Source organism: Leucopleurus acutus (assembly GCF_964270905.1).
Source record: "Leucopleurus acutus genome assembly, chromosome: 7".
Classification (NCBI taxonomy): Eukaryota; Metazoa; Chordata; class Mammalia; order Artiodactyla; family Delphinidae; genus Leucopleurus; species Leucopleurus acutus.
The window spans coordinates 51,534,609-51,556,073 of NC_139150.1; the positions used below are offsets into that span (position 1 = coordinate 51,534,609).

The 21,465-nt window shown below is 42.8% G+C and overlaps 1 protein-coding gene across 7 annotated transcripts in view; it reads left to right on the top strand.

The window, feature by feature from the left end:
- The window catches only part of KANK1 (KN motif and ankyrin repeat domains 1), a 192,484-nt gene that overhangs the window by 163,241 nt on the left and 7,778 nt on the right, over positions 1–21,465 (top strand). For 5 of the 7 annotated variants that reach the window (XM_082843040.1, XM_082843037.1, XM_082843038.1 and 2 more), the window contains 5 exons: positions 1,139–3,793; positions 14,805–15,002; positions 15,653–15,761; positions 16,950–17,192; positions 18,598–18,685. In XM_082843040.1, the coding sequence (XP_082699166.1) occupies positions 1,139–3,793; positions 14,805–15,002; positions 15,653–15,761; positions 16,950–17,192; positions 18,598–18,685 (3,293 nt within the window). The remainder of the gene's footprint in view (positions 1–1,138; positions 3,794–14,804; positions 15,003–15,652; positions 15,762–16,949; positions 17,193–18,597; positions 18,686–21,465) is intronic. The other 2 variants (XM_082843039.1, XM_082843041.1) reach the window with 2 other exon arrangements.

Below are 21,465 nucleotides of genomic sequence, written 5' to 3' on the forward strand. Positions count from 1 at the left end.
AGGAGAGGGGCAGGGGTACAGATGGCTTGCATTTTTACTCATCACTTTGGGATCCTTCCCATAACTCTCAAATGCAGATCGTGGTATTATGACTCTAGGAAAACACATTACTTAATCCTGCAATTTAAACAAAAATGGCCTTGGTTTTCAGTTTGAAATGCATAGCTCAGGTCAGCAGCAAGGTCTGTGCCTTGAAAGATTCCTGTTTCCTTTTCTAAATGGTTTAGCCAGAAGTAGCATTTATCAAATGCCACACGATCCAGTGTTTGGAGTATAGTTTTGCCCTTATTTTCATTCTCCTTTGAATCTGTTTGGATCCATCACAAATGCAAAACAAGGTATTCTTGGAATAGTGAATGTTTTGTCCAAAAGAAGTCAAAGAGGAAAACACGTTTGGGGTTTGGTTTTGTTTTTAAATGGGAAGACACACAACATAGGTGAAGTGAAGTCTGTCCTCCAACTGTTCTTGCCCCCATGCTGCTGGAGTTAATCACTCAGTGTCCCCTGTGTCCCCGCTTTCTCTGCAAGGAAGGTGTCAAGGCAAATTGGGACCTTGTGGGGGTGGTCAGCCACCGGGGTACGCTGGCCACCAGTTAGAAAGGCTGTATGGTCTGCAAAAGAGCAGTAGGTGGGAGAACTCAGGTCCAGGCTTCCTGGATCTGAACTGACTTGATCTGTTACTTTAAGACTTCTCACTTTTTTGTGCCTCAGAGTACACTTTATAAAGTAGGCGTCATAACGACTGCTGTCTATACTTCAAAGGGACTGTAGACGGCAAAAGAAATGATCAACTTGAAAGTGCTTTCCAGTCTTTTTAATGCATTCTTTTTTAAAAAAATCAAGTATTTAGTAAGGACTTACTGTGTGCCTGGCTCTTAAAAATCATTTTCTCATTACATTCTTTTAACAACCTTATGATTTAAATACTTGTTTGCATTTTTACTCAGGGGGAAACTGAAGTTCTGAGAAGTTTGTTAACTCTCTCACCCAGTTGATAAGCTGTAGATTCAGGGTTAGAGCATAGATTTGTCAACTCTTAAATCATACTAGTTTACCACACTGCAATATACGACACATGTTAGTTTTTACCATTATGAGTATTACATGGCGTTATAATATTCTCTTCTTTCTCTCTTAGGAAAAGCAGATGATGTTCTGAATGGAGATCATGACAGGGGACAAAAAGGTCCTTATTTTGTGGAGACCCCCTATGGTTATCAACTAGACTTAGATTTCCTCAAATACGTAGATGACATACAGAAAGGAAACACCATCAAGAAAGTGAACATCCAGAAGAGGCGGAAGCCATCTGTGCCACGCCCAGAAACCAGGGCCGCACCTGGCCATCAAGGTGTGTGGACTTCCACCGAGTCCCTCTCATCCTCCAGCAGTGATGGCAACAAGCAGTTAGCCCAAAGTGAAGTTACATCAGCTCCAGTCCCAAGGCCACCTGCCCCTCTGGAGACCTCACCCACTTTTCTTACCATCCCAGAAAGCCGACAGCTGCCACCACCATCCCCGCAACTCCCAAAGCACAACCTTCATGTCACCAAGACACTGATGGAGACCCGGAGAAGACTCGAACAGGAGAGAGTCACCATGCAGGTGGCACCTGGTGAGTTCCGAAGGCCCAGGCTGGCCAGTTTTGGAGGCGTGGACTCCACGAGCTCCCTCTCCTCATTTATGGGTTCTGGAAACCACAATCACGCCATGCAGCAGCATCAGAATGGATACCAAGGCAACGGGGATTATGGTGGCTATGCCCCAGCTGCTGCCACCACCTCTTCCATGGGGAGTTCCATCCGCCACAGCCCTCTGAGCTCAGGGATCTCCACTCCAGTGACCAACGTGAGCCCCATGCACCTGCAGCACATCCGTGAGCAGATGGCCATTGCCCTGAAACGCCTGAAAGAGCTAGAAGAGCAGGTGCGAACCATCCCTGTGCTCCAGGTGAAGATCTCTGTCTTGCAAGAGGAGAAAAGGCAGTTGGCTTCACAGTTGAAAGACCACAGAGCTGCATCCCAGAACGATGTCTGTGGTGTGAGAAAGAGGTCCTACAGTGCTGGGAATGCATCCCAGCTGGAACACCTCTCCAGGACCCAGAGAAGTGGCGGGGAATTATACATTGACTATGAGGAGGGAGAAATGGAGGGGGCGGAGCAGAGCACCCAGAGGATAAAGGAATTCCGGCAGCTCACAGCAAACATGCAGGCCCTGGAGCAGAAGATCCAGGACAGCAGCTGTGAGGCCTCCTCAGAGCTCAGGGAGAACGGGCAGTGTCGGCGTCGAGAGTGCCAGTCTGTGGCTGTGGGTGCTGATGAGAACATGGACAGCATTGTCGTGCACCACAGGGGCGCCAGGTCCTGTAAGGATGTTGCTGTAGGCACGGTCACCGCGACGAAGAATTCTGGGGTCAGTGTGACAGAAGCCATGCTTGGAGTGACTACCGAAGCTGACAAAGAAATTGAGCTGCAACAGCAGACCATAGAAGCCTTAAAGGAAAAGATCTATCGCCTGGAAGTACAGCTTAAAGAAACCACCCATGACCGGGAGATGACTAAGCTCAAGCAAGAGCTGCAAGCTGCTGGCTCGAGAAAAAAAGTTGACAAAGCTATGATGGCCCAGCCGCTTGTTTTCAGCAAGGTGGTGGAGGCAGTGATACCCACAAGAGACCAAATAGCTGGCAGTCACGTGGACGTGGTTGACACCTGTGTCGGGACCTGTGTGCAGACAAATAGCGTAGGCATCTCCTGCCAGCCCGATCGTGAGAATAAAATGGTGGGGCCTGAGCTGCCCATGAATTGGTGGATTGTTAAGGAAAGGGTGGAAATGCACGACCGATGTACTGGGCGGTCTGTGGGGACGTGTGACAAGAGCGTGGGTGTGGACATCAGCGTCTGTGAAACAGGCAGCAACACGGAGGAGTCTGTGAGCGACCTGACACTCCTCAAGACCAACCTGAATCTCAAAGAAGTCCGCTCCATCGGCTGCGGAGATTGCTCTGTCGATGTGATCGTCTGCTCCCCAAGGGAGTGCATCTCCCGGAGTGTGAACACGGAGGCCGTCAGCCAGGTGGAAGCTGCTGTCATGGCAGTGCCTCGAACCACGAGCCAGCACAGCAGCACGGTTCTAGAACAGGTGTCCCAGTTCACCAACACCGAGACAGCTACCCTCACAGAGTCCTGCACCAACACTTCCCTCAGCACCATGGACAAGCACACCAGCACCCGGACTGTGGAGATGCGGACTGTGGCGGTCGGAGAAGGCCGCGTCAAGGACGTCAGCTCCGCTAAGATGCGGTCCGTCGGAGTTGGAACGGTGCTCTCCGGTGCCTCTGGGTTCGACAGGCCATCCTCTGTGAAGACCAAAGAGTCAGGCGTGGGGCACATCAGTATTAACGACAACTGTCTGGTTGGTCTGAAAATGAGGACCATAGCTTGTGGCCCTCCACAGTTGACAGTGGGGCCGAACGGCAGCCGGAGGAGTGTAGGGGTTGGGGACGAGCCCGTAGGAGAGTTCGTGGAGAGCCCCCAGCCCCAGGCTCCGTCCAGAATGGTGACAGGCTTGGATCACTACATTGAGCGTGTCCAGAAGCTGCTGGCAGAGCAGCAGGCGCTGCTGGCTGAGAACTACAGTGAACTGGCAGAAGCTTTTGGGGAACCTCACTCACAGATTGGCTCCCTCAACTCCCAGCTCATCAACGCCTTATCGTCAATCAACTCTGTCGTGAAGTCCGCAAGTGCTGAAGAGCTGAGGCCTGACTTCCTGAAAACCAGCCTGGGTAAGGTCACAGGTAGGTGGTGCTCCTGAGGGTTCTGGGAGTGAGAGAGGATGGGGGACAGTGGAAATCCAGGAGGTAGGGATTTTTTTTTTTTTGCCTGGCGGAGCTATTTTTTGGAATCATGGAGAAAGCTTCAGAATGGTAATGGGTAGAATGAAAACCAAGAATCTAAATCCATAAGCAGCTCTGCTGATTCTCATTATCTGATGGTTTCATTAAGGCTAGAAGAAGAAAAGCATACTAGTGTTGGCTGGCTTAGGGGCTGTCTTGGGGGGCTGCTGGTTTGCTAGATGTCTTTCCGTTAGGTACTTGCTCATTTTATACAGGATGGCCTGAAAAAAGTCCTGCCCTGTTTGTATCCGCAATTACCAGTGTATGATCAATGAAAAACTACTGGTATGAAGTGTTTTTAATTAAAACTTTTTATGAGGGGACAGAGATTCCATTAATTCATGTATCAGTTCAACGAATAATGATTACATACCTGCTTTGTTTCAAACATAGGTATAGGCTCTTGTTTTCATGGTGCTTACATTTCCAGTTGGGGGCACAGGCAATAAACAATATACCTAAACATGTCAGGAGGTGGTACGTGCTATGAAGGAAGGAACTCCACTTAGAGGAACAGTGAGTGGTGGCGGAGAGGTGAGGGCAGTTGGAGATGGCGTGGTCCAGGAAGGCCTCTCTGACAAGGAGCCCCTGAGCCAGAACCCTGAGACAAGGGAGGCCTTTCCCACTGTTCATTTTGTTAGGTGCTTACATTTTTGTCTTTCTCATACTTTCCCTTATTCATTGGGATTCCTGCTCACCCCGGCTTTTCTTTTTTCTTTTAATAAATTTATTTATTTATTTTTGGGTGCATTGGGTCTTCTTTGCTGTGCGTGGGCGCTCTCTAGTTGCGGTGAGCGGGGGCTGCTCTTCGTTGCAGTGCGTGGGCTTCTCGTTGCGGTGGCTTCTCTTGTTGCACAGCATGGGCTCTAGGTGTGCGGGCTTCGGTAGTTGTGGCACGTGGGCTTCAGTAGTTGTGTCTCACAGGTTCTAGAGCGCAGGCTCAGTAGTTGTGGCGCATGGGCCTAGTTGCTTCGCGGCATGTGGGGTCTTCCCGGACCACAGCTCGAATCCGTGTCCCCTGCATTGACAGGTGGATTCTTAACTACCGCGCCACCAGGGAAGGCCCTGGCTCTTCTTTGAATTGAAGCTAATAATGGAGAAATTACCCTGGAAGATTTGGTGACATGCTATTTCCCTGTGAGCCTCACTAAAATAAGTTCCCCTGTTGTCAGCTGCATGTGGTTCTAATTGTACATATTATCATCCTACCACTGGGTTCCATTCCTGGCTCTCGAGCTGTCACAAAGCAGTATGACCTGGGGAAGGAAAGTCATCCTTCTTTATACTTCCTTGTGAAATGGGCAGTCAAAGGGCATCCATCCTGTATGGTTGTCAGTGTGTTCATCACTGACCCCCAGTGAGCACAGGGTGGCCTTTGTCGTCCTGGGGGGGGTGCTGCTAGCACGTCCAGTGTGGTTTCTTTTGTTGATGTGCCAAAGTGTAGCTGAGGTTTGGGAAGTACTAAAGAAACACACTCTACTCTGGCCCGGTGCTACACAAAAAATGAATTAAAGTGCTTCACATGATTGGTGTAGTGTGCATTAAATTTAATTTTATGTGGAAACGTGCAGTAGAGACTTAAATGTAACTTAATAAACAAAGAGTTCAAATTCTTTGTTTCCCTCTATAACCAAAAGAGCAATGGTTAAAATAGACTGAAATAGATTATTTTTATATCTTCTGAGGTTTCACTTCCAAACCTGAATTAGTTTTTAGTAGCTGTGCTGTGGACCAGATAGCTTATTGTGGAAGAAAACTGAACATGACAGTGACAGCTGATGTATGACATATTTTTGCCTTTTGGAGTTAAAGGAGTCTAATAAATTTACAGGGAGTCATTTTAGAGTCAAGAGATTAAAATGATGTTTGAACCGAAGCAAGGTCTTAAGTAACTAATAATATGTCTGTTTCTACTTCTTTTTAAAAATCATGATGTCAGATGTTGAAGTCAAAATGAAACTCTTAAATACCTCCAGACACACATGGTACAGTGCATCATCCGTTGTAAGAGCATTTTCCTGCCAGCCTTCCTCCCTCCTCCCGAAACTGGGGTTTCTATTTCACATTCCTGCCAGAAATATTCAGGTGAATCGTTGGGGTAATCTGCCTGGCACCCAGAGCATCAAGACCCAGGGAGGAGGTTTTGTCTGGCTGTGTTACAGTGTTTTTTGGTCTATTTCCAGTCACACTGACATTCCAGACATCACTATTTCGATCTGACCCTACACATGAACACCTGATTAATCAGCTAAAATGCAGGAGACCTACAACATTTGTGAACAAAAGTATAAATATTCTTCAGAGAACTTACTTGATCATAGTGGCAGCTCCCTCTCAGAGCATGCAAGAACAACTTTAAATTATTTCTGTAATTCCCATCACATTTGTATTTTGCTTTAAAGTTCTAATGAAGGAATTAGGTTAGGAACTCAATCCAGAGAATTACATTTTTGTTATCTCGTGTGTGTTGTATGGGCTGGAAATGAAAGCAGTTCAGTGTAGTAGAGATCTCAACGTCTGCAGGCTGTGAAGAGTGAAGGTGTGTCAAATGTACTCCAGCTTATTGTTCACACCGAACACTACAGAATATTGCTCACATACAGTCTAGAATACATTTCTTGACCTTGGGGAAGATGGCGGAAGAGTAAGATGCAGAGATCACCTTCCTCCCCACAGATACACTAGAATACCTTTCTGTACCAAAAGGAAAATGGAGTATAGAAAGGTAGTCATCTCAAACTTTCTTCCCCAAATCAAATGATAAGAAGTTTGAGTTTGACATCGCCAAAAAGAGCATATAAATGATCACTTATGTGAACCTAGTACTTTAGTTTAAAGAATTTAAGTTTGGGCTCCAAAGCCAGGTATTCTGGGTTCGAGTTCCTTCTCGGCACTAGGACAGGTTGTCTTTGTTCCCCTACAGGGTTGAAATGAAGATTTAGTGTGTCAGTGTGAGTAAAGCATTTGGGATAGTCTGCACCACAGAGGATAAATGCTGGCTCTCATTGTTAACTGTTTTCTGTACTTCCAGAAATGGAAATGTAGATCTAGAACAAACTGCCAAACAAATGCGCTACAAATAGTCTTTTGTGTTTAATGCAAATTATTGTCTTCGTAATTCTGGCTGGCCATCGCCTTCCCCCACCCCCCAATGGTTACACCTCCCCAGCTAACAATTTTATCAAGCTAAGGAAGTATATCGATAACAATGGGAAAACACAAAATGAGTAGAATAAATTTTCAATTCAGATTCTTTCAGAATCTATGTCAAAGCTCAAAATGAAGCCTAAAATTAAATTAGGTGTATATTAGTACCAAACCCAGAGAATTCTCTTCAGTTTTCCTAGGGTTGAAGATTTGAGGGTATTGCTTTTTAGTATGCAAAAGAGCATTATTTTTATCAGCAAAATAATAATGCCTAACACTCCTATTCAATTTCTTGAAGTTATAACTGGAGTATGTGCTCATAACACATTAACAGTTCAGAAGAGCATAAAATACTGAGAGCCTCCCACATGCTCTCATGGGGTAACCCCTTGTGTGTTTGGTGTGTACAAGTGTGCAGGTCTGTATTTTAGACACATTCTGTTTTGACAGCATTTGAATCGTACATATTCTCCTATGTCATTTTTCACGTGAAACATCACAAACATTTTTTCAGGATTTAAGAGACAATGTCACAGTTTTGATGCAGCTGGAATTTGGTGGTAATCAAAGATGATCTGTAAAGTACTTTTAATTACTAGTAGTATGAGTTTCATGTATTTAATATTTTCTTTCATGGAATTAAAAGGTTAAGAGGAAATAAGTTTTTCAGAAACCTCAGGGAAAAAAATGTTTATTCTTTCTGTAAATCAGTTGGGTTGTTTTGGTTTGAGGAGTGGGTTACTTTTTTTTTTCCTTTTCCTTTTTCCCTCTGGAGAGAGGACAAGGAGAGAGAAAATTCTAGACAAATGACTTGCAGTTACAAATACTTGAAAAATATGTAACTGTCTCTGAGCAAATAACAAACAGAACTATCTAAAACAGTGGAACTTAACTGCCTGTCACATGATTTATAGAAAATTCATCTCTCATACCGGAATAAAAGAACTGCTTTTTAAATCAGCTTCCATATTTGCACTCTTAGTTATCTTGGGCTTGCTAAAAAAATGTATGAACTTGAAGTCATTCCCATAACTGTGAAAGCAATTTTGTAGACAGAGATCTGAGCCAAAGCAAAAGCAGGGAAAATTAAGTCATTACAAAATACCATTTCTAGTTAGTTTTCTTACTTCAAATCATATACCATTTACTTGTCCCAGCACCTTTCTTTAAAATCACAATTTTCTTTTAGTAAATGCTACAAGCATTGAATAATCCAAACCAAATGTTTCTGGATGTGTGGTTCCTGTTCCTGCGGTGTGTGGTAGCATGATGTGAAAGTCCATTGACCAGGAGGTCAGAGGGCTGACATCTGGTTCTGGCTGCCCAAGAACTTGCAATAACACTTCAGGGGCGTTTGGGCTGCCGTGTCCTCCTGTGTCACGAGAGGGTAGGATTAGATTTTTCTTGCTTGGGCCCTTTCAGCAGAATTATTCTGTAAAAGTAGCTCTTCACCAGGCTGCCCGTCAGATTCATCTGAAGAACTTTTTCCCCCCAAATTCATGAGTTTTCTGCTGCAACCCACTGCTACCACCAGCCACTCAATAGGCACACTTGAGCCCTATTTCAGGGAAATGCTGTTGGAATAAACAGCCTTAAAGGGAGTCTTATTAATCTGGGCTCCATAGCTTCATAAATAGTTTTGTGTTTGGAATTTTTGTGAAGAAAGTGTATGATTTTTTATTTTAAACTTTTTTTTTTTTTTGCGGTTTGCGGGCCTCTCACTGTCATGGCCTCTCCCGCTGCGGAGCACAGGCTCCAGACGCGCAGGCTCAGCGGCCACGGCTCACGGGCCCAGCCGCTCCGCGGCATGTGGGATCCTCCCGGACTGGGGCACGAACCCGCGTCCCCTGCATCTGCAGGCGGACCCTCAACCACTGCGCCACCAGGGAGGCCCCGAAAATGCATGATTTTTATCAGATTCTCAGAAGGGATAGTTGACCCTCAGAGACTGAAATTACAGATCTAGGACATCTGTTACAGACCTTGGTTAAAAGCACTTCAGCCCTGAGGAAAATCTTTTACAAAGATTTAAAATCTACCACCTTTGTGAGCCCTTCAGTTGACACTTGTTTGAAAATCTTCTTCTTTTAAACTGATGCCTTATCGTTTTAAATGGGTATTAGTGAAATGTATGCACTCTGGAAAAAGATGCATGTTTACTTTGACACTTCTACTCTGAATGAATCTGTAAAGTATATCGTTCATTTCTGGCTAACGCATGGAGATTGGTGTTTTTTAAGAACAGAAGTGGCTTTAAGTTCCTGGATGTCCAGTCATAAACGATGAAAGAATTGTTGGTATTGGGTGATGGTTACAACTGTTTGTTCTTCCTCCAATCAGCGAGGCGTTTGTATCTCAGTAAAGATGTTTAAAGTCTGCTCTGTTCCCATCTCTATTCAGGTCAATTGATAGCTATGCATTCAGTGTCAACTATATGCAAAGTGTGGTACTAAAGCAGAGAGAGAGAGAGAAAGTGGTCAGAGCCTGGAACTTGCAATCCAGTTGGGAAGCCAAGACACATATACCAGAAATATGAATGATAACCTATGAGGGGTATATGTTAGCCACCAAATAATGTGAAAATAAAAGTGCTTGAAGAATTCAGCTGCGGTTAAGCTCTCTGAGGTTTAGGGAAGAGATGAGTTTAGTGTGGAGAGGACGACGACGTTAGCTGCATCTGGAGGAACACAGAGCACATCTTGTTTAACCCAACAGTTAATGCAGCCTGTCAGCGTGGGTTTTCTGGGTCAGGTCTTGGGTTGGTGTGTAATTAAATGTGGGTGGCGTTGTGGTGAGGGAGAATCTGATTCTTAATCCACTCAGCATTTTAATTTCTAAGTACCCACTTTTAGATACGTTCATGAGAGCTCTCTGGTATGTTCTCAGGAAAATATTAAAGTGGCCCTAGAAATTATTACACTGCGGCTCTTATCATTTAGTGGCTTTATGTTGGTGGCCACACGCGTTGGTATTCAGGCAGAGTTCTGAGCGATGAGCCTGCAAACAGAAAGGGATTGTCCTTTCTCCTCCATCAAAGCTACATACTTTCCCCTTACAGGTAATGTGTACCAAATAAAGAAGGTGATACTTCATTAATAATCTCTGTTGTCTATTCCCCAAACCAACATGTGGGCTGAAAAGGGTGAATTTGTGCTCAAGCCCTTTTCCTTATGGAAAAACTAGAAGTGTTATTTTAGACCTCTTTGAATTCTTAATTACACTTCGGGAAAATGCCTAAATCATTGAACGGCCTCCATTATGACTCAGAAATTTCAGTCCTACCTTTTTGACAAGTAAGCTAGATGTTCTTTAAAAGTCAAATCAGAATGTTTAAATGAAAATTTGGCACAATAACATGGTCAATTAGTTGGCGGCACTGTTCATAATTGTGCTTTTAGAAGGCACTTGGCATTATAAATAAAAATATGAGTCAGCGTGCCAGAAGAATTGCAGTATGTGAGCAGGGCAACTTTTAAGATCCATTTAAATATATTTTAAATATCAATTTTCTAACAGATTTAGAAACAGATTTCTATATACCAACAACTAATACCCATTCCAGGTGGATAAATATCACAGAGGAAACTGGAGAAGGTGATCTCTTTAAAAACTTCTCCATCTCTAGTTTTCATTGATTTTTAAAAAAATATCAGGTACTTTGCTTTAACTTTTCTAAAGTCAAAAACGTAAAAAAAGTTTTCCTTTTGAGTTACTTATTTTTCATTACAGTTTGCCTTAGCTAGTAGTATAGTTATCCATGTATTAAATGCTAAGCGTACTTTAGAATTAGAATTAATACTTCAAGGATGCTTTTATTTTCCAGAACACTGAGATTTCTGTCGTTTGCTGTCTTTTAGTTATCACTAATCTGGTCAAGTCATAAAATGAAGCTCATGCTTTATTGGCATTTATGGCCATTATAAGTTTGAGTTAACGACCGAAGACCACACAGTTGCCCACTCCCTGTTCACTAACTCCCCAGTGGTGCCTTCGAAACTTGCGCCCTGGGGGGAATTTTGAGCAGCTAGGCCATAGTACCAGACTTAGGAAGGTGTTTGGTGATTATTCCTGTTGTTTTACCCTTATTGTTTGCATAGCATTTACTGTTGCTCATGGACTTCTACCATTAGTGGTCCAGGGCTGCTAACTAAACCAACAATAATTCCTAATAATTCACATGGTCCAAGTTGATGGAGTGAAACCGGAGGGAAGTCTAAACTCTTGTTTTTGGCAGTCAAGTTTTACACTGTTTTCAGCAAATTTTTGATTGGTTAATTTAATTCACTGGTTCTCAATCCTAGCTGTACATTAGAATCGTTTGCAGAGCTTTTAAAAACTGCTCATACTTGGGCCCACCTGCAGATATTTCATTGTATCTGTATTTTTAAAAGCTTTGCCCCCAGCTCAGGTGACTCTAAAGGGCAGCCAGGGTTGAGACCATTGAATTTTGTTGGCCACTTTATTTTTGGCTTTCTTGGCTGCACTCTTCCTGTGTTTTACTGAAACACAGCAGTCATTTGTCAGTCTTAGGCTGGTGCGTGTGTCATCTTATGTGTGCCCGCTAGCCACAATGGGTCTTTATCAAGTTCAGACAATTGTTTCTGGGTCACTCAAGAGAGCCAGAGTTTCAACACCATCTAAAAAACATTTTCTGGCAATAAAGGTGACAAATTTCCTCTGATCCAGCTAATGAGAACTAGTTTAACGCTTAGCGTTGTTCTTTGCCTTGCTAGTTAGACTTAACAGAATCCCTGTGACTTTCCATTGAATTACACAGGCATTTATTTAAGGCTTTCCATTGTCCAGCACTGTTCAGAGCACTGAAGAGGACCCCAGGTATGAACGTAGCGTGGAGGGACTCAGGGACTTCCATTCTCACAGAGCGAACACTTGTGAGACCAAGGAAACGGAGGGCAGGGTATATTCTGGTCTGGACAGTAAGTGCTGCAGAACAGTGAGGGGAAAAGGTCTTTGTGGAATGGTATCATAGGAGGACTAGAGGAAATAGAAATGGTGCCAAAGCCTTGAAAAGAGTATGGGTAGAATTCTGCTGGTAAAGAAAGCTGAAATTCTAGGCTGGTAGGACAGTCTAGTAAGGAAGGGCACAGAGGAGGGAGTCATTAAGTCAGCAGACCACTCTGAATGAGTAGAGGGTAGGAGTTGTTGAGCAGTTAAACTACCCCAGGAAAGAAGAAGCTGTCCATGTTCACTGTGAAGGATCCTCAGATGCCTGCTTGAGAGGGTGGACCTTGATTGGAGAAGCTTTAAAAAGCCCTAGTTTATAAAACTAAGATCTGGAGGAGTATTTGCCTCCAGTGGGAAAATTATCTGGAAAAGGGCAGCAGGTGGGAAGTGTGGATTTACTGGGTTCTTAGAAACGTTCTATTTCTGAATTAGGGAGGTGCTAACACAGGCATGTACATTTCCGAAAATTCATCAAACTCTACACTGAAATTCTGTGCATTTTACTGTATATAAATTATACCTCAATTTAAAAATATTTTTTAAAGCTGTGTTTAGAAGGAAAGAGAACCTATGGATTAAAAGACTTAAAAACCATAGCAGCCAGTGGAAATATAGGACTGAGGTTCTGATTCAAGCACTCTATAAAAAAAATTTTAAGAGATCATTGGAGAAATGTGAATACTGACCAGATATGTGATCATTTTAAATTCTCTTTTTTTAGATTTGATAGTTTTAGCTTTATACTTACTTTTTGAGAACTGTGTTAGGAATATATACTAAAATATTTATGAATGAAAGTGGTAGGGTCTTCAGCTTGTGCTTCAGAGGAATCCAGTTTGAGTGGTTGGAGGAGGTGTCGATGAGCCCAGATAGCTGATCATTATTGAAACTAGTGCTGGGGACAGAGGGGTTTATTATACTGTTGTCTACTTTTGTGGCTGTTTAAGGTTTCAATAACAATAAAAACTATTTATGTATTTGCATTTTAAAAATCATTGTTGGTCCTTGAATGGAGAAGTGGTTAGTGAGTGTTTCTCTAGGAAGTATTCTGGTACTTGAGGATTAACATACTGAGAGTCTTTGGAGGTTACTGCAGTAATTTCAAAGTAATGATGAATGAAGTTGGAAAAGGAGGAATGAAGACAAATGCCCTGCTTTGTTTACTTCAAGTAAGACAAAGGAACTTGAGACATTTCTTATTTGCTGTTAGGGGGACACATCAGGTCGTGGGGGCAACTGAGTATTATTTGGAGGACTACAGTTAGTGCTGTCTGTGTGTGCTGAGGAGGGAGGTGGATTTGTGAAGGAATCACCAGGGAGCACCCCGTGCCTCCGGCGCTAGAGGAGGGAGCATTGCGAGTGGACAAAGTACCATTTGCAGAATTAGGAAATGTCAGCCACACTAAAAATTCTGTGATATACTGTGTGTGTGTGTGTGTGTAAATTACGTAATAATAATCCAATTTTTCTGCTTCACCAGTAAACAAATATTTTTTAAAATATAGTTTAATTTTTTTTTTTTTAGAAATTTATTTATTTTTTATTTGTTTATTTTTGGCTGCGTTGGGTCTTTGTTGCCACGCAGGAACTTTCTCTAGTTGTGGCAAGCGGGGGCTACTCTTTGTTGCGGTGTGGGCTTCTCATTGCGGTGGCTTCTCTTGTTGAGGAGCACGGCCTCTAGGCATGCGGGCTTCAGTAGTTGCGGCACGCAGGCTGAGTCATTGTGGCTCGCGGGCTCTAGAACGCAGGCTCCGTAGTTGTGGTGCACAGTCTTAGTTGCTCTGCAGCATGTGGAATCTTCCCGGACCAGGGATCGAACCCGTGTCCCTTGCACTGGCAGGTGGATTCTTAACCTCTGTGCCACCAGGGAAGTCCAGTAAACAAATATTAAGTACCTAACATATGTAAAAGCAACCTAGAAGATGTGGTGAGAGAAACAAAGTTGATTAGAACCATGTGGCACCCTCAAAATATTTACAGACAAGAAGGGAGTCTAAGACAATCACGCGAATCAACTACTACATTGTATTATAGATCTTATAAGAGAGTCTGAAAGATGGGCCATGAGAGTTCAGAGAAAGGAGAGTTAATTTCCGGTAGGGAGATGAGGGAAGGCTCGGAAGAGGAAGCGATGGGAAGGTTGGCCATGTGAGGGAGGGTGGGGAAGGAACATCACCAGGTAGAAGAAAATAAGCTAAGGCAGGTGTGCTCTTAGGAGAGTAAGAGACCCCACTTTCTACACTGGGAGGAGTTCCATCTACTGGGGTGCAGTTCGCACCCCAGAAAGGACCACAGGTATAGTGGGAAATAAACTTGGAGCGGTAAGTTGGTGCCGAGTGGCAGATGGTGTAGAATCTGGCTAAATAGTATGGACTACGTTTCCTGAGTGGTGGGGAGCTTTTTAGGTTTCGTTTTAGCTGGAGTTAGGATGGGATTTGAGCTGAGTGGGAGTTCTACTCTGCAGCAGTGCGGGAGAGGGGGAAATGTGAAGGAAAGGGGACAGTCAGGATGCTACACTGGTGGCCCAGGCCAAAGTTAGGTGGTAGCACCAGAACAGAGAGAAGAGAGGCACTGTGGAGTTGGACCGATCCAGATGTGGTCATAAAGGGAAGGGATCACGGTCAAGAAGGCCTTGGGGGTTTGATTTTGGATGGCTTGGCTATTAATGCCAATTATGCAAAAAGAAAACATCAGAAAAGCACTTGAGAAAAGGATGAGTTGCAATAATTTTTTATACCATTTAGCCCATTTTATTTGGTCCTAGCATCACACACTTCTACAACCTTCTCCTTCCTGACAGGCAGTAATTTGGAATACACCTGTAAGTGTGGAAGTCTTCAGTCAGGCGGGCCATTAAACTCCCAGACATCCCGGCATGAGCAAGAGGTGGGGACCACAGAAGGGAAGCCCATCAGCAGCCAGGATACCTTCCCCACTCAGGAAAGCACGCTGTCTCCAGTGAACCTGACAGACGACCAGATAGCCGCTGGCCTCTATGGTAACTTTCCTCACTTACGGCCCCTCTCGGCATCAGGGTTCTAGGACCAGAGTTGTCAGCATTCCAGTCTAATGCCCGTGTGCCTTATAAATTGACCTGGAAGAATGATTACACAGTTGTTAGGAAGGTAGGCCTAGATTATCTTTAAGATTATCAAAGAAAGCCATGCAGTCCCCTTAAGAAAACTCATCTGATGTTGCAAATTACAAAATATTTTAAACAGCATTTCACTCTTTCATAGTTTGGCAGGTATAAATTTTTTTCCAGGTTATCTCAACTGAAAAAAACCCCCACTAATAATCCCTATCTTAGTGCCTAGATGGTTTCTGAGGATCAAGTGAGACGTGACATCACTTTATAAACAGTAAAGCCTGATACAGATGCTAGTTGTCACTGCTTTTGTTACGTCTGGAAGGACGAATGGTTTTTTTTTCCACTTAAAGAACATTATTAATGGAACTTTGAAGTATTTTCTTTGCATGCACACAATTTTCCAGTGGATTTTGGGCAAGTTTCTCATATATACATGCCAAGATCTATATTAACATGAATAAAAAAATAAATGTACATGAAGAAAGCGTACCTATTCACTTAACTTGTATGGGTATGAGTTGTATTAATTTTGATCACCATGATTCACTTTTCCACAGTATGTACAAATAATGAAAGTACACTGAAGTCCATCATGAAGAAGAAAGATGCCAACAAAGATTCAAATGGAGCGAAAAAGAATCTTCAGTTTGTTGGCATTAATGGAGGGTAAGGAAAGATGGTGGTACTAGTGTTTATACGCGGTCTGTCTGTTTCCTTTGCCTCCTGCCTACTCAAGTCATATTTAAAGGTGCCTGGTCTGGAATGCTACCACATCTGGGTGACGGAAGATTCCCTCCTCAGAAAGGTGCATTTGGGCTTCTCTTCTCTCTTCTTGCTATCTTTAAGGATATTTCACTCTTGAAAGGATACGTGATGAAGCTGAGTAACTTACATCTTCTCACCTCTGATCTGAAACAAACAGTCTTCAACAAAAGCAACAGGCAGCAGGTTCCCTGTTGGACAGCGTGTACTTAACTGTATCAGAACTGAGCAACAACCAGAGACTGAGAACATCACTCCATGGTCCAGGGATAGTCATCCACTCCTTCAGAATGGGTTGTTTTGCTTAGCTCTCCATGTTTACAGACAAAATAGTAGGGCCTTTCACCTGAAGAGTAACCTCGCCATGCCATCACTTCTTTGCTTTCTAAATAGAATGTGTTTTAGTTGTTTATTCCTTCTCCTTTAATTGGCCCAGATCAATAGTTAAGCCTGTTTGTCCTCCTACAGTTGAATCAAAGCAATTAATCTATTAATCCATTCATGGCCTTGACAAGAAAGCAATAGTGCAGAGTTAGTTGAGATAATATTTATAGTAGTGCATACCACAAAGATATAACAGTGCTGTCTGTTTTCCAAATCTTTAATGTTTTATTGGGTAATATGTCCCACAGTTTGGAGAGTGTGTACCAGAGAAACTATTGGTAACTTACATAATATGTTCACCTTGGACACTGGGAAAATTAATGGTACAAAATAAGAAGAATGAAAGGGGGAAAGAAAAGGAACAGCAAAGATGAAAACCTACAGACCTGGTTTCCATAAAATGAATTTCCTTTGATTTATATTAAGCCAGAGGTGCTATATATATATATATATATATATATACATTTTTTTTTTCCTGCAAGTGGTGTGTGATACCACTTGGCAACCTAGGTTATTCCTTGTTAAGTGAGAACCCATTCAAAACCACCAGACTTCTAAATAGACCTTACTCCGCACTTCTAAGTACAGGGTCTAAAACCACTGATGAAATTTCTGGAGTCAGTTAGCAGGTTTCCCTTCATAAACATTTCTGTCACTGGGTCTTTATGGGCACACCTTGCATCTCCTGAACTCCCAATTGCCACCTAGGTATGAAACCACTTCAAGTGATGATTCCAGCTCAGATGAAAGCTCTTCTTCCGAGTCAGATGACGAGTGTGATGTCCCCGAGTATCCTCCTGAGGAAGTGGAGGACGAAGAGGAGGACCAAGACACTCGGGGGATGGCAGAAGGCCACCACGCAGTTAATGTGGAAGGTCTCACGTCCAGCAGGGTGGAAGATGAAATGCAGGTTCCAGAATGTGAACCTGAGAAGGTGGAAATCAGAGAGAGGTGTGGTACACTCCCCCCCCTCCCCTCACCCTTCCCATGTTTGATGTACTTTGGCAGTAGGATTGGCCGATGAGGAGACTGTGCAGTTGAATCTATGAGTTTGGTCTTTCCACTCGCCAAAGGAGGGCTGAACTTTACCTGTGCTTCAGAGGTGTGTACCTCTTGTCATGATGCTAATAAATACAAGTGCAAAAATGATAACTGCTAGATCTCTTATAGTAGCAGAGAGAAGGGCTTGATATCTGTTCACCTTTGTTTCTTTAACTTTTTGCTATCTAATATTACATGTGGAGTCACCATCCGTGTAATTGTTAAGCACCACTAAAGCTTCTGTTGTTTGAACAACCCACCGTATACTTAAAGGTATATTAGAATTTTTTGTGACCAACACATTTCACATTTTTAAGTTTCAGATTTTATCATTAGCCATTTATCCTCATACAGGTGTCAGTACTGTTATTACAGGATCACTGTGTGTGAGAGGAACAGTTTTTGGCCTCAACCAAAGATCACATTTACCATAAAGATGATGTAATCAGTCACATGCCCATATTTTGTTGCTCATTGAGTGATTGGGAACACCACAAGAATGAGTTTGGGAATGTCGTAAACAGCAGCTGAAATATCAAATAAACACTCTGGTTGGCTGAAACACGTACCCAAAAGTGTAGACAATTTTAAAGACTTAGCAAATATGGAATTGATGCTTATAAAACAGGAGAGAGTAGAACAGTTGGAAATTTCCATATGGTTTTTCACCATGTGAAGTGTAACTAGAACATTTCAGAAAACTTATCTCTAATTTGGCAAATGAATGTTTAACTGCGTTAACACAAGGTAAGTGTCTTTAGTTTATATTTCCAAGTATTTTCAAATGGCTCAATAACTTGACATCTGTTGGTTTTTTTCTGAACAGCTTTATTGAGGTATAATTTATATACCATATGTCATCTGACTTTTAAGTTTATATTTTCATGTGGGTTAAACAAACACTTCCTGAGTCACCAAATGTGATTTCAGATGTGTGGTCCACTGGTCAGCATAATGGGTAGGTGGTAATTCAGACCTCTTCAACCCCTCAAGAGTAGAAATATTTTTAAGAATTTGAACAAAAGGAGCAATAAATATCCAAGTGTTATTCCATAATGTCACACAGGCCAGAGTGGCGAAGCCGAAAGCTACCCTCATGAAAAGATCCGAGCTCTGGCTGGAGGCCTTGGCTCTGTGTGGTAACGTCAGTCCTCGGACGCCTAGACTCCACCAGGCAAGCAGTAGCGGCACCACAACCTGCCAGGGTTGACTTGGGGCCTCCGGTCTTTTAAAGGGTTATAGAGTTTCAGGTAAAAATGCGTTTCCTTTTGTGGCCAGTCATGAGCTCTCTTTCTTTTATTTTTTCCCCTTTTAGATATGAACTAAGTGAAAAGATGTTGTCTGCATGCAACTTACTGAAAAATAACATAAATGACCCCAAAGCTTTGACCAGCAAGGATATGGTGAGTCTGACCTACAGACACTGTCCCCAGTCTGTACAAAGTGCCTGAGTGGACACCACAGATGAGGCCTCTCTAGCCTGCCCCTGAGCTGTTGTTGCCTGCATGCTTTTCCCGCAGACTATTCCTAGTGTGTGTGGGCAGAGTGAATATCCCGCTGCCCTGCTCACCAGACCACCCTGTGAACGTTTCCCTCAGGCCTGATTTCAGATCTCCTTTCTCCACCCTGTACTTTGCTTGGGAGCTGAGCATCTGCGAGGCATATAGTTGCACATGGAAAGGAGGGCTAATTTCAGTCATTCGTCACCTTTCTGCCTGTTCTGTTGCTTACAGAACTTGTGATCTAGGGAGCAGAATCCCAGAATTTTTTAAGTTAGCCTTTGTTTTTAAGAGAAACCTATCTGGACCGAGGTCAGCATTCCTTTCAGTTATGAAACTGCATATTATGTTCTGATGTGGAATGCAGGCAGTCACTGTTTTTAAACCTAGAAATAACTGCACTTATCTTCTCGCAGCTTGAGATTCAGAAGCAAAGAGGTTGGTGGTTGCCTTAGGGAGCACGAATAGCATAACATAGGACAGATAAATGTATCCGTGGCAGTGGTGAATCTGATATCCTTTACAAGTGTTGCTCTCCCATGCATTGGTGACATTTAGATGTGTGGCTTCTTTCATAGGTTAGACCAGCCTTCTGGTTGACAGCTCTATTCAGTGCATTGAGAAAGTGTAGCATCTCATGTTATTTTAGATAGTAATGTGCATTTGAATCTTTGCATATTAGCAGTAGATTTAATATGAAAGTTTTATGCTAAATAACTTAAGTCCGCAGCCGGTGAGAAAGTTGTTTCATAGGTCTCACGGGTTTATAGAATTATGAAACCAAAATGTTAAGCCTAGAAGGGATTTATGGAATTATCGAACGCTGGAAAGGCAAATAGTCTTCCTCATACAACAAACACAATCTGAAGAAGAATTGGTGATGGCTGGCACAGGCTTGAGAAGCACATGGGTGCGTGTGTCTACGAGGCCACTCTATTCTGCTCCATCCTGCTTTAACTGAGGCCCTAAAGATTACGAGTCTTGCCTGGAGCGTCAACTGCTAGTTAATGCTGGGACTAGATTATACATATCTTAAGTACTGGTCCATGTTTTGTTTATCCCAGCTAAAGCATATTACCTTATTATATGGCATCTTTTTTTTTTAAATTATGGTATCTTCTCCTATTTGTTTATATTGCTATAGAAACTTAAATTTATCATCAGAGCCAGCTGAATCTTGACATTCAAATACTGTGCTGAAAAAGGAGCATGGCAATGATGTTTATAGAAGGAAGTACTAGACGAAGTCCCTGGCCTGGCCATGGATCTATATGTTGAACTCCATCAGTATAGACTAAGTGCCTGTCTATGCCTTGGTCACAAATAGTAAAACCAGGAAAAGTCACTGCAGTGTTAATGTTTCCTACTAGGTTTAACCTGAACTTAAAACTGGTGCTTTCAGACCCCAGATTTTATAGCTTTAATACACTTTTTCTTTCACCCTCCCCAAAATACTAGGTTATGTGGTCCTCAGGGAGGACTTTACATTTTTGTAGCCCCAATTGTCAAGCATTTTGTCGGGCATATACTCCAGGATTGCTACATTTTTTTTGTTGATTGGATATTCATTCAGTAAAGAAGTGTTTAAAGTGCTGTGCTGTGAAAAGTCTTGGACATGTGAATGATCACAATGCCAGGGCCATGTAACCATGTCAGGACACTGAATATGTAGCTGTAACTGAGTTCGACACCCAGACGCCATAATTTCCCTTTCTTCTGTGTGAGGCATCCAAAAAATGAAATCTGAATATGTGAAAGAGTGAGCAGAAGAAAAGAAAAATTAAGTGAATTATTTCCTGGCCAGGACCCTTTTCCTCCAGTGACCCAAACTATGATTGAATTGGATACACCTGAGTAATTAGTAGCAGGAAGATAAAGAGATGGGTGTGTTCTGTAATCCCAGTTCCACCTTTTCTATAGAAAGAAGACTACATGGGTTCTGGTGCTTTTGACATAAGCTTTCCATCTTTCTTGATTTATTTTTAAACTTTTAAAGAACAAGCAAAGCACAAATGAATGATAAACTCATATGAAAGAGGGCCCATGGAAAAAGCATTGTGGTTTTCCCCATCTCCAGCACTGGCTCTGCCCAGTCTACATTGAACTTCATGTCCAAGTTTGACTTGATTTTCCGTGAAACAAATGCCACATTCATGTGTCTACAGCCTAAGGGAAAGCAAGTGGGGCTGATGACCAGATACAGATGATCCTAATGGGAAAAAGTAATTTGTTTCAGACTTGCTTTTTATTCCCTTTCTGTGGTTGAACATTTGTATTTGGGGTGGAGTAGGAATTGGGTTGCCTGCACGGTTATGGTCTCCCAGCCTAGTGCTGTGGAGATGCTGAAGGAGTTGAAGTTGGTCTGGACAGGAAGGAGGCAGCATAATTGTGTTAAGTAATTTCTCCTGTCCTGATTACTATGAAAATCATTTGCAAGGCCAGCATACCTACATAATATTAATAGTTCAATAATAAATGGAGCCTGGCCTAAGTGGTTTACATGTGTTGCCTCATTTGTCCTCATCACAAACACTGTGAAGGAAAGGTATTTTTACTATCCCCATTTTGCAGATGAGGAAACTGAGGCACAGAATAAGTATCTTCCCCAGCGTCGAACAGCTCGTCAGTAGCAGAGTCAGAATTTGAGCCTTGGTGGTATAATTCTTGCACAGTGCCATAGGCCT